At 40.2% G+C, this 15716-nt stretch overlaps 2 protein-coding genes across 2 annotated transcripts; both read left to right on the top strand.

The window, feature by feature from the left end:
* Nucleotides 1-680: 680 nt before the first annotated feature.
* Nucleotides 681-8765, top strand: LOC306737873 (oxysterol-binding protein 1-like; the record flags this gene model as incomplete). The annotated part of the gene is made up of 15 exons (XM_079219677.1): nucleotides 681-814; nucleotides 1122-1330; nucleotides 1504-1672; nucleotides 1777-1888; nucleotides 1978-2176; nucleotides 2287-2392; nucleotides 2525-2582; nucleotides 2685-2852; nucleotides 2953-3198; nucleotides 3304-3424; nucleotides 3502-3605; nucleotides 3740-3835; nucleotides 4599-4783; nucleotides 4882-5111; nucleotides 7401-8765. The coding sequence occupies 15 exons, from the start codon at nucleotides 681-683 to the stop codon at nucleotides 7541-7543; spliced, it is 2280 nt and encodes a 759-aa protein (XP_079075803.1). The 3' UTR covers nucleotides 7544-8765.
* A 2676-nt stretch (nucleotides 8766-11441) lies between these two features.
* Nucleotides 11442-15640, top strand: casp3a (caspase 3, apoptosis-related cysteine peptidase a; the record flags this gene model as incomplete). The annotated part of the gene is made up of 6 exons (XM_079219678.1): nucleotides 11442-11500; nucleotides 11845-11984; nucleotides 14680-14808; nucleotides 14927-15102; nucleotides 15203-15314; nucleotides 15411-15640. The coding sequence occupies 6 exons, from the start codon at nucleotides 11442-11444 to the stop codon at nucleotides 15638-15640; spliced, it is 846 nt and encodes a 281-aa protein (XP_079075804.1).
* Between the last annotated feature and the right edge of the window lie 76 nt (nucleotides 15641-15716).

Consider the following 15716-nt stretch of genomic DNA (forward strand, 5'->3'; position numbering starts at 1 on the left):
TTTAAGCAGCAGGCTGGCATTTAATTCATGGTTAAGTAGACATAAGTAGCCTAGCTGTTTGCTAATTTCTCACAAGTTAACGCTAAATCAAAACATAAGTATTCCTTATATGGCTAATGATAAGTTAATTAAGCGTATGTCACAATAGGATGACACAGTGGCCTAATTCATCTTAAATTGTTTACATTAACAAGCCAAATCACGCTGGGATGATGTTGTCTTTAGAACCTGTAAGACTAGTTTGTGCATACATTTCATGTAGATCTGGGCAACATATTGATGTTATGTCGGCATTGTGATGTGAGACTCAATATGGTCTTAGATTTGGGCTTTTGTAACTCTCACAATATGGCATGTGTTGACTTTTCTTGGTTTCAAAGGCTGCTTTTGGTGAAGTGGTGGGATTTTCTGAATTCACCAGATATTATTTTTCTTTACCCAGTTAGTAATTATACAGAAAATCTCATTGTGTAAATATTTTGTGAAATCATCAATATTCAACCCTACAACATCATCACAATATTCATATATTTTCTCCATATAGCCCTAATTGCATGTTTCAATTGTGCATTAAGCAGGCTGAATAGTAGCAAAGTCCGAGAATGAATAGCAATGTAGATCTTGATTATTTCTTCCTCGACAGGCCATAACTTCACCCAGTGAAACTACAGTCAGTTGTGATGTCAGAGCCAAAGCCCCCGACTCCAACCCCTGGAGACACGTACAAGGGATGGCTTTTCAAATGGACTAACTACATTAAAGGTTACCAGAGACGCTGGTTTGTTCTGAGCAATGGACTTTTGTCTTACTACAGGTAAGTTCCATGTATATGACTGAAGTTGTAAAATTATATGGTGGTACCAAAGGGAGCTGGCGTGAAACACAAATGGTGTGTGTTGAGTTTAATATAGGGTTATACTATAATTACCTAATCATTTTCTTAGACAGTAACCCAGTGCCTGGTAATTTAGCTTTTAAATGAGAAGTGCATTCGAAGTAGTACTTGTATTTCATACTGTATTCACAATTTCAAACACGTGCAGTTGCTTTGCAATAAATAAAACCATTACTTCACAAATCGGGGATCTTTCTTTGACTGTCCTTCTTTGTGTTGTCTGCAGGACCCAGGCAGAGATGGGTCACACATGCCGAGGCACCATCAACTTGGCCACAGCCAATATTACTGTGGAGGACTCGTGCAATTTTGTCATTTCCAATGGAGGTGCGCAGACCTACCACTTGAAGGCCAGCTCAGAAGTAGAGCGGCAGCGATGGATCACTGCTCTGGAGCTCGCCAAGGCAAAGGCCGTCCACATGCAGGCTGAATCTGGTGAGAGGGAAAACAACTATATTGGAGAATGCAGCCGCCAGATTATGAAAATGCGTAGAAAAGTCTGATCGGCTTGTACAACAGCACCTTTTTTAAAATCTGTGTTTGTGAAACATTTTCTTCTTGTATTTGTTCGGTTTTGGTCATATTCTCTTACCCATTCTCTCCCTCAGATGACTCGGGTGACGACTGTCCTACAGTGCCCCCCACCTCAGGACAAGGGGGAGGGGGAGGCTGCCGTAACTTAGAAATCCAGTCCACACTCCGCACACTCGGCAGCAAGGTGGAAGACCTCAACACCTGCAATGATCTCATTGTCAAGCATGGGTCTGCACTCCAAAGGTATTGATTATCACACTGGGCAGTTTTATTACTTTAGAAGAAACTATATTATCTTTATTTAGTTTGCATATTTACTTTTAATCATTCCTTGATTCCACACACAGGTCGTTGTCAGAACTGGAGGGGATTCGTGTCGGAGCAGACATGGGGGAAAAGATGAGACAAGTTACAGAGAGATCCACACTGTTCAGAATCACCTCTAATGCCATGATTAATGTAAGTCAGCCAAGTTTTCATTTGCTGACAAACATGTTTTTGATTCCTTTGTTGAGTCACGTTACTCTTGTTTTCGCATGTTCCCCAAGGCATGTAGAGACTTCCTCTCCCTGGCCCAGAACCACGGTAAGCGCTGGCAGAAGGCCTTACAGGTTGAGCGAGACCAAAGGATCCGGCTGGAGGAGACTCTGGAGCAGCTGGCCAAACAGCACAATCACTTGGAAAGAGCTTTCAGAGGAGCTACAGTTCTCCCCCCTTCATTCAGCAATCCCGCCATGGCTAACAAAGGTAAGGTTCTCATCCCCGACGGCACTTCTGAATGTTACTCAAAGTGTGCCCGCTGTGCTATGTAGCTGCGCCATTCAGTCATTTATTCCTCCACCGTCTGTCTTCACCAGACAAAAAAGGGGATGCCAGTGACGAGGATGATGATAATGAGTTCTTTGATGCGATGGAAGACCCAGCAGAGTTTATCACTGTCCCTGCTGACCCCAAGTATCACAGGTTATTAACTGTCTGTCTTTTACAAATGTCACAGATTCCTTTTCCTCATATCAACCTTGTTTTTGTTGTCATGATTATTAGTTTGCCTCATTACTACTGCTTTGTTTTAAATGTTGCTTCTCTGTCCACCAGAAGATCTGGCAGCAACGTTAGTGGGCTCAGCAGTGAAACCGGAATGGAAGATCAATCCGTAAATGTGTGTTAAGTTTGTTTAAGTATTAATTTCTCTTCTCTGCTGTCAACGCGCCACACTCACTTGACCCGGAAAGCTATTTTTCTTCTCTTCTTCCAGTTTGATGAACTGTCTTTGGCATCCAACCCAGAGTCGCCACAGCCCCTTGAGCTCGAACCTGTTAGACAAAGAAGGACTCGTATCCCTGACAAGCCCAACTATTACCTCAATCTGTGGAGCATCATGAAGAATTGTATTGGAAAGGAGCTCTCAAAGATACCAATGCCTGTAAGAAACATGTACCTATGTTGGTATCTAAGTGGCCTTTGCTTGTGTGAGCACTCGGAAGTAATCAGACGTTTTCTCTCTATGACTATGTACCTACTAGGTGAATTTTAATGAGCCCCTCTCAATGCTGCAACGTCTATCTGAAGACCTGGAGTACTACGAGCTGCTGGATAAGGCTTCTAAATGTCAGAGCTCTCTGGAGCAGATGTGCTATGTAGCCGCTTTCACAGTCTCCTCCTACTCCACCACTGTCCACCGCACAGGGAAACCCTTCAATCCTCTGCTGGCAGAAACCTTTGAGCTTGATCGGCTAAAAGATTGTGGCTACCGCTCCCTCTGTGAACAGGTACGTTGAGGATGTTCATGCAAAGATGTTTAATCGCTTAAATAATCTTAAAACATCTAATAATTGTTATGGTCAAAACATGACTTTTGCAATCCCTCCACTCAGGTGAGTCACCACCCACCTGCTGCAGCTCACCATGCTAGCTCTGAAAAGGGCTGGACCCTCAGACAAGAAATTACCCTGGCCAGCAAGTTTAGAGGGAAATATCTCTCCATCATGCCTTTGGGTGAGTGTGTGAAGACCAAATATGACATTTATATTTTGGGTGCGCAGGGTCTAAGATTATTCCCTCTCTATCCTCAGGTTCTATCCAGTGTTTATTTGACAAGAGCAACAATCACTACTCCTGGAAGAAAGTGACTACAACTGTACACAACATCATTGTTGGAAAGTTATGGATTGACCAGGTACATTTAAACCTTAATACAACTTACTAACTACATTGTGTCTTGATTGAATATTTTGCTTACAATTCTGCCAGGTGTATCCTTTAAGTCTTTTAAGAGCAAAACATTTGTCTCTTTCCTTTGTCCCCTTCTAGTCAGGAGAGATAGATGTGGTGAACCACAAGACAGGAGATCGCTGCCACCTCAAGTTTGCTCCCTACAGTTACTTCTCCAGAGATGTACCAAGAAAAGTGAGCTTCTTTTTTTTTAATGCTTTTTCACAGGAATATGTCTAATATACAGTCTAGTTTTAAGAAACTGTAATAATTAAGATTGAGCTTTTTCCCCAGAAATGTTGATTTTTATCAGTTTAATTGTCTTCCAATGAGCAGGATATTTATAAAAGAAAGCTGATGTAACTCTGGGAAATGACGTGACTAGAAAGGCCTTGGGCTAAAGAACAGCTGATTAGATTTTTAGCGGTGATCTGTGATTTCCAGCGGTCTAAAAGATGTTACAATAACTTTACAAGTAACAGATAAAGATGTGTTTGTTTGAGTAAATTAACTCACTATTCACTTAATGAGGTGTAATACAACCAAATACAAACGTCTATTTTTAATATTTAGTATTTTGACACAGTCTCAGGGTGTTGATTAGATACTATTTCAGCATTGAGATCATAGTTGGTGATGGCGTGGACTGCATTATAATGAGAGGTGTTTCTAATATCCTGCCCTCCCTTGAATGAAAATGGGAAGGACAAACATTTGAAAGGCCTCTCAATGTAATGTAGTCTAGCACACTAAACTTCCTATAGTGTTAGATGTGATAGATAGATACACATTTAAACTAATTAACACATTTTTGATCATTTAAAAAAATCTGAACATCATAAACTTTGAAAGTAGAATGAATGGCAGAGTATATCATTGTGTTGAATGTGAATCTCTTTACGGCCTCCTGTTTGCTTTGTGATTACATTCTTAAATGTAATCCGTGTTTGTGTCTCAGGTAACGGGAGTCGTGACTGATAAGGATGGGAAGGCCCATTACGTGCTATCAGGAACCTGGGATGAAAAGATGGAGTTTTCCAGAATAATGCAGAGCAGTAAAGGCGAGAATGGCACCGAAGGCAAACAGAGGACAGTCTATCAGACCCTCAAAGCCAAAGAAATCTGGAGAAAGAACCCCTTACCGTGAGTTGTACGAGTATTGAGGAAGTTGAAAGTGCTTGTGGACTGATGGCGCTTATACATTGTTGTGCCTCTCCTCTTTCATGCTGATGACTTTACAGAGAGGGAGCAGAGAACATGTACTTCTTCTCCTCACTGGCCTTGACGCTCAATGAGGCTGAAGAGGGAGTGGCGCCGACAGACTGTCGACGGCGCCCTGACCAGAGGTTAATGGAGGACGGTCGTTGGGATGAGGCGAACGCGGAGAAACAGAGGCTAGAAGAGAAACAGCGCACCGTCCGCCGAGAAAGGGAGCGGGAGGCTGTTAAAGCAGCCAGCTCACCTGAGGAAGGTAAAAAAAAAAAAGCATAGTTTTGGAGTTTATCTATTTGTCTTGTGTTTTTTTCCAATGTTTGTTCTGTCCATTCATCTTTTGTCCACTTTGTCTGTCTTGGAATACCTTGTCTTTGTCTCAACCTTAAGCTGTCACTGAGGATTCAATCAATGATTCACCCTTGAAAAGCAAGTACTCTTCTCTTAGTCTTTTCCCATCCTTGATCAACGCTACATATATATAAATATATTAGCTCTAGATGCAAAGCAACACATATACGAGATGTTTGCGTATGTAACAGGAAGGTGCTTAATGTCTTCTACATCATCTTTCAAATACTTTTACCGTCCCTTCATCCATTTCTGTTCCATTTAGCTGATGCAGTGGAGACTGGCACAGAAGCAAATGAGGTTTTGGATGAAAGCAAGTATCACTTCATAGCTAAACATAATATGTACTTTTAAGGTGCTTTGTGTAGCATCTTGAGAGATGGTTTGGGTGTTTTTGAAGTGGGGTTGCATGAAGTACTCGGTCGAGGCAGATAGGAGTACCAGCACGGGGGCAAAGTGATGTACTGCTGAGGATGGGGCCAGCAGCAAAACTGATATTAGCCACCTAAAAGAAAGGTGTTCACTGCTTTCTCTTGTCGTCAAACATTCCTTACAGACAAGAAACTGAACTGAAATTAAAACATATTTATGCTGTCTTCAAAGATATGACCGGACGGACAACAGCAGTAGACAAGTTTCAGTTCAGTTTCCCTTCGAAAAACATTCTAAATATAGTGTACACTGATTCTAGATACATTTCTTTTTTTAGTTGGCTGAAACTACGCGTTCACAGCTGTACATTACTTTGTTCCCATGCTGGCACTCTGTAGCATGCTGATAGCCATCCACTGACTATGGATATCCTCATTCAACCCCACTTAAGAACACCCAAGCTATCCCTTTAAGAGAGCAGTGAGTAAGAAATGTCTATATATAACCATGGGTGGTTGATCGGCTTGTTTCTCAATACTGATGTCTTTCCAGTTACTCAAACCAGTGTTCATACTTGTGGAGGAATAACGTCTCGTCATATTCCATTTGGGGAAAAAAGACACTTAATTAAGATTCCCTCATTTTTTTCATGGCGGACAGAGCTACAAGTGAGAAGTCAACAGACTCGATACCAATTTGACATCACTACGTTTTTAACCATTCATCTTAACTTAACAACTGAGACCAGTCTGAGAAGATTTGTAGCTTGTATCAGCCTTTACAATCCCACCAATTCAAATACAATTGGAAGACCCCTGTTTTATGGATACAAATACAAATTTCTTTGTAACAGGAAGTGAGTTATTAGTTGGGTTAAAAATTGTCTGAACTATGCTTTGTTTCTTTGACAATAAGTAGTTTTAGCTGTCATGGTATTTTGCTTAAACGCTACACACAGCACCTCTATAATTAACAAACACCATTTTATGTGGATTTTGGATGCGGTTTAAGTTGTAGATTCACATCCTTTTTCTTTATGCTGGTGTAAAGCTGACACCGAGGACTCTCATCCCCATACACCTGTTGCATGCAAGTAGCCTCTTTCATTTAATTCGCTGTCTCTCTTTGTGTCGGTCATTTGTGTCGGTCATCTTCAGATCATACCCAACCTTTTATGTCTAAACTCTCAAAGATTCATCTTTAATTCTTCTATTTGCAGCCCCTTATGGACCATCACTCTCCCCATATCTAAGCAAGTATTCTGACCACGACATAACATATACTGTGCAACTATCTCACATTTCCTAGCTATTTAATTTGATCTAGATTACCGAGCCTTCTGTTAACCATTTCCCCTTTACGTCCAACTTGGTCTATCTTAGTGGAAGGCAATGAAGGTCCTTATGGAGCTCAAATCAAAAGCAAGTAACATCAGCATTAGTCTCAATTATCCCGTTTGAATTTGATTTAGATTTGTGTTGGTAGTCTTTAGGGAACCTTGTAGCTCCTTGTATAATCGGCACAAACCTAGTACTTGAATATCTTAGAGTAGCATTTTGTCTGTCATTGCTCAGTTTTCTGTGGTCCGGGGCATTCGTTGTGATCTTGATTCTCTCCATATGTAGCAGAGGCGCAAATTAGTGCTTTCGAGTACTCATCTATAATTTGTCATCTTTTTGTTTTTTTGTTTTGATCAACCATCCGAAGGCATATCGGTTGAATTTAAGCATGGCGTGTCATCATGGCTCAGTGGCTTCTAAACCCTCACCTCAGGTCCAGCTGAAGCTTCTTCTTCTTCGTGAAACATTGTCTCTTTTCCTTTTAGGCACCCATCCAGACAACTACCAAGCGATGTGGTTTGAGAAGTTGGACGACCCCGTATCCGGAGAGACCTTGCATGTCTACAAGGGCGGCTACTGGGAGGCGAAGGATCAAGGCAGCTGGGACATGTGCCCTGAAATCTTCTGATCGCAGCATGAATCGGCCTCTCTTCCCCAGTTGGTGTGCAAACCTCACATCAGCTGAAACGGGGATTCAAGCCCGACATCAACCTTTCTTCAATGTCTGTAGCTTCAACTGATCACCCCACTTGATTCCCCAGTGATTTGCTCAGGGTTAAGGGCATCTGGACTTCACCCTCAACGCAGATACGATGCACATTGTAGCATTGTTGTAAAATTGCAGCTCATTAGTGTTCAGAATACCCTCTCACTGCCTCTCAAATACTGATGTTTATCTTGGTCCACTGCTTGTTCTCAGTCCAGGGTTCTTTGGTACAGCCTTTGAGTTGCATTTGGCAGAAAGTTATTCTAATAATGTCATTATGCATTTTCTTTAAAAGCACTATTAACAAAAGCATAATTCATCCAGATGACGTCTTAAAATATACAAGGTGTGCTTGGAGAGAGTGAGCGACTACATAACATGTGATCTATGCGTTTGTTTTTGTTGTGCACTCCCGATTATGACTACTTTTGCAATGAATTCATTGAAGCTTCTCCAGATCTGCAGTGAGTCAGTTTAACCTAAAAAAAAGAATCACTACACCAGTTTTAGATCGCATCAAATGCATTGGTGCATGCGTTTCGTGGTTCTGACAAGACAGATAAATGCTGTTTCTTTAAGAAGTAATTAATGTTGTATTTGAATAATTATCTCTGGACTGGTTTAAAATTAGAAGTGTCACAAACACTAAGACATGATACGTTTGCCTTTTTGAATTTATGGTAATTTGCGGCGCCACTTAACTTACCTGAAGTGAAACGACGCCGAAGGTATACTACATCTACATATTAGCCTTTTTTAATTTTTGTAATTAACTAGTCAACATTCAAAAATGTGTTTGGTTTTGTTTTTCTGGCTTTCTCCCAATTCCCCTGTAAAATACATGGTAGCTGTGAAGAGATGTGAAAGTAGTTCCTTATGATCATACCACCCCCCCATATTTAGCCACTTCAAGTTTGGTTTGACCGTTTAAAAAATATTTGTGGGTCTACAAAGTCATTACATATATACGCAGTTTTTTTTTAACCTTACTTTCCATTATATAAGAATAAATTGTCACTTTTTTTTTTTTAATTGAAGAATAATTTAAATTTTCTATTTAGCACATTAAGTTGAATACAATATATGTTTATTTTATATGATACCATTTTGATTACTATATGAATTAAAGTGGTATAAAAAAATGTGTACCAATGAAAATATGAAGTAAAAAAATTACCAATGGCATAATTTTTTTTTCTTGTATTTTGTCCTTCAACAATTTATTTTAAAGAGTTACTTAAGACTGAATCCACATTTTAGTTAGTAAATGACATGTACAGTCACTAAATGACATTCTAAATTCCAACAAAAGTATTCATTTTTGATTTTAACAACAGAAAATCCTATAATTCTGTCCTGTAGAACTTCAACAGCCAGTGAAAACATCTGTTTTAAAAGTACGAGGCAAGGTTGCATTCCCTCTGACCTATTGGATAGCCAGCTGCCATCTTTTTACTTTGTAACGGTGGTTGCTCAAGCTAAAACAGGATGTTAAGTCACTGTTGACAAGATTATTGAGAGTAAGAGCCTCGTAAGATTAACTAATCATTGTGTTTAAAATTAAAATCTGTTTTGATTCTCCACCCAAGTACACTATTTTCAGACTTGTATTGCCGCACCTAAAGTTTGTGCCCTCACTAATACTTTAATCCATCATTTAAATTGTGCTCTCTAGGTAAATGTTGAGCGTCAAAAGCTGAGCCGTGTGCTGATTTTACTGGCTTGATGCTCAGTGAATTGAAGGGAAATGTGAGGCAAGTTTTTTTGTCTTTCTGGTTTCCCTTAAACGTATCGATAATAGCTTTAATCTTGATGTAGGATATTTTAGTCGTCGTGTTATTCAAGTGTAGATTTTTAACAGACAGCAATAAGAGTGCCTCAGTGCGTGCAGATACATGTGGCACAAAATGAAATGTGTGAAGCGAGATTGCTAAAACTGAAATCTGTCTTTGTATTTTTCTGTGTTGTTGTTTGTCATATGAATGGAAGGACTGTGTGGTTGATGAAAAATCTCAATTTCAATTTATATTCAAGTGTACTTAAAACACTGAAAATGAAGATCACAAAACATAATGTTGTTATATTTCTGTAAATAGTAAAGTAATTGTGATATTAACCTGTAATATTGATACAGAATCTAATGGCGGTGATGCACTTTTGCTTTATTTTTTGTTGCTTTGTTCATCGTTGTTTGCTCAGTACTGGATGTTACATGAGTCGCCCTCTACCAGCTAGGTTAGCTTTATTTAAATGATATTAATTTGTTTGGGTCTGAACCTTCCCTTCGTTTGATTTACTGTTTCGTTGCACACGATGAAGAGGAATGTACAGCTTCTTTGTCTCTTAAATTTCAGATTCGACAGGTTTCCATCTGTTCTTTCTCTCAATATTTGTATAATCTAGATTTTTAGCCATAGCTCCTAATTTTTGAAGTTTCTACCCTTTGAGTTTGTTTTCACCATGCAAGGTGGGGAGATGGTCACAATGCCACAACTTCCCACAATTCTCCAAAGTTGACTCAAGGTGTTCCTGCACTAACGTACAGTTCATATGTATCGTACCCTTCTTGATTTGACAATTTGTCAACTTTTGATGTTGGCTACTGAAGTGTTGAGTTTGTTCTGAAAACTTTTCCTGAACCATGTTAAGTAATTGCAAACATACATTAGTTGAAATATACATATGTATTGACTCACTGTTCTACTGAGAGTACTTTTAACCTTTTGTGTCCTTTAATGCAGTTTTTTTTTTTTTTAGCAAAATTGTCTTTAGGGATTGGCAATATTAAAGTCTGAATGGATATGAAGTGCATATTGGTGTTTTTGATTTTCCGGTAATCTTAAGTATCAAAAGTGAAATGATTCATGTGAAATAGCCACTTTTAGAGTATTTTACTGTATTTACAGTACGTGTCATCACCAATACTTTAGCTTGTTGACATAAAGATAGTTTTGAACATTTTATTCTTTATTCTTAATCGCTTAGTAAACTTGTATTATATTTTATAAACTGATCATAAATTAGAAAAAAAATAAGAAAGTTATAGGTCCCATATTGTAAAAAGTGAGATTTCCATGTTTAATTATTATTATTATAGATCTAAGTATATGAATAAATACTGTGAATAGTGTGAAAGTATTGAAAACACCCAATTGCTGGGGGATTTTGTGAGAGAGCCAAACTATGAAATTGCTGCCAAATTCTTAATTACCAAAACAGTATAAACAGCATCTGATTGATTCATCTATACTTTATGTGATTGTCAGCTTGAGGCTTGTGATTACATTATGTGACTCCAGTGGCATATTTATGAGAGGAAATACCAATTGAGTTTGAAATATACACTTATAAAGAAAACCAAAAACTTTTTACTGGGAATTTGGGGGCTTTAGCAACCAGGGAAAATTTACAATGTGAAATTGAAACTTTGACACGGTGGGTATTTTACAGGCTAAGTCCAGTATTTGGGGATATATTATATTTCAATTTGACTTTTTTTTTAAGCCAATAAAAACAAAACGTCAGTACCAGAGCAGTATTCACAATACACCATATACAAATCAATAAAAAAAAGTGTTCAGTTTCCTTTCCTCTGAACCCATAGTTTCTAAAGAACCTAGCTCCGCCCCCCTCCGTCACGCAGAGGACGTTGGGGTTTAAATCGAGTGCATCTCCGCCGCTGCGCATGACATCAGTATCTTTGTTTACCAGCCGGGCGTAGCAGCAGCAGCTAGCCAGTCTCTCGCGTTAGCACCTAGCACTGCTCGTCACACAGGGTGTGTTACTTCACCGCGAGGATAATTAATAAATAACGGACAATATGTCGGTAAACGGACCCGGAGGAGACTGCACAGACGCAAAGAGTGACAATGAACAACAGTGAGTGGCGGTTTGTGTATTCATCTGATGGCTAGTTAGCGATTTTTACCAGCAGCTCATTGTGGCCGTGCAGAGATGAGCATGCTGCTCTTCATTGGAGACGACCGTCTGCCCTGTAAACAGAATATTAACCCGCCCGCTAATTATTACATTACATTGTCTGTTTGTAAGTCTGTAACGTTTCTGTTTAGTCTTTAAAACACTCGTGGTGTATGGAGCACTAACGCGACCCGTGACCCTCATTAAACCCTCTCTTTGTCGAGCATTACGTAAAGGTGTGGTTATCTTCCAGTTACAGTATTTATATAACTATACTAGTGTTGTGGTCTCGGTGTCCCCCGCAGGTCAGAGTCGTCTTTGTCTGCTTCTGCCTGCGTGGACGTGGATGCAAATCCCAACGCCCACAGCTTCAGATACAGTCTGAAGTTCCCCATCATCGGCCAGTGCATCATCATCAACAACAAGAACTTTGACAGAAGAACAGGTGTGTATCTGATGAAACTGCTGTGAATACACACCACCACTGTAAACTAGTATATTTGACGCAGACTGTCTGTTTTTTACTGAGTGCTGAAACTCTTGAACATGAAATTATTAGTCAATAATAAGTTAAACGGAAGCATCTGGTGGTAACATAAACTCAACAGTGAATATTGACTTGCTTTCATTGTACATTAGTTTAAATAGTAAATACCCTTAGGGTTTTTTTCACAAGACAAACAAAATGAGTTAGTTTCCCTTTGTGATATGTTCATTCTCCCTTGTTGGGCTTAAGGTTTATTTTCCACACTGACGCCACAGAAAAAGCCACACTGGAATTTTAAGAATGTGCTCCGTTAATCTAGAGACTAAAGCAACAGGTGAGATCCAAGGTTAATGGGTCGGATGCCTCAAATGTTCACTATTAAATAGTTCATGAGGAGTAAGAGATCAGCTGGCTGTAGAGGTGTCTGTGGTGTCCCTGTCCAGTTGAGAGTATAGGTGTACAAAAGCATCTCCTTCTTGGAGCCTCAGTTCAGGTAGATTCCTTTTGGTGCGAGAATGTCCCCGGAGAAGAGGCTCCTTCCTAGTATGCCGCATTTAATTGTGCTGTGAGGATTTCCACTTCCATGAGATGGTTGATCAACACATGCTGGATTAGGCTTTAACTCCGCTGTGATGTCTCTGGGCAGTGGGGCTCACCTTTCTTCTGGTTGCCGACAAGTTTGTGTTTGGGAGGTAGATCTTTCATTATTTGTAGAAGTTTACTGTCCAAAATGCATCTTAGCCGTTTGGTTGCAACTGTTGTTTACAGCAGGACTGCTGACGTGTGGCCTGAAGTTGTGTGAGCTCCATGAAAGTTCTTTATGCAGAGACTGACATCTAAAGCAACTCAATCATCCACACCTTCGTGAGATCACTAGTGTGCTCGGGGACCCAATGTTCTCTTGTTGCTGTGGATCCCATGTAACTGCATCCTTTGCCAGTTAATTAGATGGTTAGCACTGTGTCCTTGCATTGTCTTTAGTTAACGTGAGACCAAGCAAGCAGCTGTACTGCATATGCATCGTTGCATTCAATAACTGTCAGTGCAGCTAACTGACTGAGAGGTTGTTCAGGAAGTTCTGGAATCCACATAATGTGACATGCATCACATGGAAACCCATGGTTTAATGAGTTCCTCTTTCAAGCTTGATGGATCTAGTCACTTAGGTGTTGTGGCAGAATACAGTAAGACAGCCATTGCAGAATTGGCATGTGTTCTTAAGCATCACCATGTCTGCCCTTTAAGGATCTATAAGGGAATGTTACTACTTTTTTTGACATAAGACCTGATGTATACAATAGTTGGAGATACTGTGTGAAAACCTGAGTTGACCTTGGTCCTTTCCTGCAATTTATTGTGCACATTAAGCATGACAATCTGGTACATGTCATTATTGAAAGGGCCTCTATCTGTCTGAGAAGACCTTGGATCTCAGTAAGTCTGCTGTGCGTCACAGTTATCGTATGAGTGTCTTGATTTTTGCCACCAGACTTGTGTGTGACAAACCCGTTGAGCGGGACTAACTGAGTACACATGACTTGGTCAACAATGTTCCAAGAGCAAGTACATCATATGAGTGGGGTGAAAAATCAGCAGTGCTTGAGCCTGCTCGACCAAGAACGGTTGTGGTAAATATGTGCTTTCTATAATTCCTCATGCACGTTTCCAAGAATAGTACAGCATCTTGCGCAAGAGCCAATAGGCCTGAGGGTAAACGCTAGCAGGCGAGGTGTGATTCACACCCCTACTCTTGGAAACAAAGCAATGGACCACATTTACTTTCGCTAACAAACTAGAAGTGTTCAAACCTGAACACAAGCGCTACAGACCGACAGGGGGCTAAACAATGTAGAAATGTTTGTCCGTAAGTTAAAGTTGGATCAATCAAAGAGCGCAAACTTAACCTGGTAAAGAAGGTCTGAGTTGAGGGTTGGACGATGTATTTATAGCATCCATAAGTTGTACAATGGTTAGAGAATCCAATAAAATGTATTTAAATATTGAATTCATGCTTAATTTATACAAAATTTAGATTTTGGATATCTCTTGAATAACTGCCTTTTTTCACGCCTCGTCATTTTGGGACAACAGGTGTAACTAATGACGTTAATTAAAATGTCCCAGTCATCCGTGACGGTGTGACAGCGAATGCTATTCTGCCAGCAATCATCTTATTATTTACACCTGTGCAGGTGTTCTCACTTTTTCTGGCTGATTAGGTTGAAGACATGAGGCGCTCATGTGAGGAAACCAGAAGTCAGTGAGAGGGTGCGCTCCAAAATCCCACCACCCCCCCAAAAAAAAGTCTGTTCACAAAATGGCCAGAATCGGTGGCTCTGTGCCGCACCAGACCGAAATACCTCGAGTACCTAAAGAATATAAACTAATAAAGACATTTTTCACATAACTGAATCTTAACACTTCCACACAGTCACGAGAAGAGGTTTAATCGGCCAAAATTGTCACCTGTCCGTGGCAGTGAAGGGTCTTTTTAATTGTTTTTATTATAGGAAATAAATGATGTGTTTTGCATTCAACTGTCTACAGTCTGTCAGTTAAATCTAAGAGGAAGGAAGATGTTGGTTCCTTTTTTTTTTTTTATAACATTTTTTTGTTCAAGTAACCAGATTCTCTTTTGCTTTTGTTTTTAAAGGCATGAATCAGCGAAACGGTACAGATGTGGATGCAGCCAACGCGATGAAAGTATTTGGGAAGTTGGGTTACAAGGTGAAGGTTTACAACGACCAGTCAGTCGAGCAGATGAAACAGGTTTTGATTTCTGGTAAGTTTGTTGTGAAAACGATTTAAAAAAAAAAAAAAAGTGTACACCCAATGCTATAGCTGCTGTCTTTCATATCGTTGCATATTAAAGATTAAATCCTATTTCTTTTTTTACTTAGTTTCAAAGGAAGATCACAGCTGCTCCGCCTCGTTTGTCTGTGTTCTGTTGAGTCATGGCGACGAGGGCGTGTTCTTTGGTACCGATGGCTCAGTAGAGCTCAAGTATCTGACATCACTTTTTCGCGGTGATCGCTGCAAATCCTTGGTGGGAAAGCCTAAACTCTTCTTCATCCAGGTATTGTAAGAGTTAGTCTCGTGTGTTTTGTTTTGTCTACTCCTGTACTTGCTTATTATGGGCTTCGCTAAAAACGCCTAACCTGGTTTTGTTTGTGTAGGCCTGCAGAGGCACCGATCTGGACGCTGGCATTGAAGCCGACAGTGGAGATGATGGCACTACCAGGATCCCTGTGGAAGCAGACTTCTTCTATGCCTTCTCCACAGCCCCAGGTTAATACTCATACACACAAACGGAGGCCTTTCTGCAGACTAATTGTCACCTTTTTGTACTTTATTAAATTGATGGACCCTTTATTCTGCCTGCAGGCTACTACTCATGGAGGAACACTCAGACTGGGTCCTGGTTCATGCAGTCGCTGTGTGACATGATCAGCAAATATGGCAAAGAATTGGAGCTCCAGCACATCATGATTCGAGTGAACCACAAGGTGGCGGTAGAGTTTGAGTCTGTTTCCAATTCACCAGGCTTTAATGCTCGGAAACAAATCCCATGCATTGTGTCGATGCTGACCAAAGAGATGTATTTCTCCCTCTGATGTTGTCTTTCCATAGGACGACTCCAGTCTCTCATTAGCAGAAGGAAGGCTTGAGTCTGTGCATGAGGTGGTGTGT

Source organism: Taurulus bubalis, assembly GCF_910589615.1.
Source record: "Taurulus bubalis genome assembly, chromosome: 6".
Classification (NCBI taxonomy): domain Eukaryota; kingdom Metazoa; phylum Chordata; class Actinopteri; order Perciformes; family Cottidae; genus Taurulus; species Taurulus bubalis.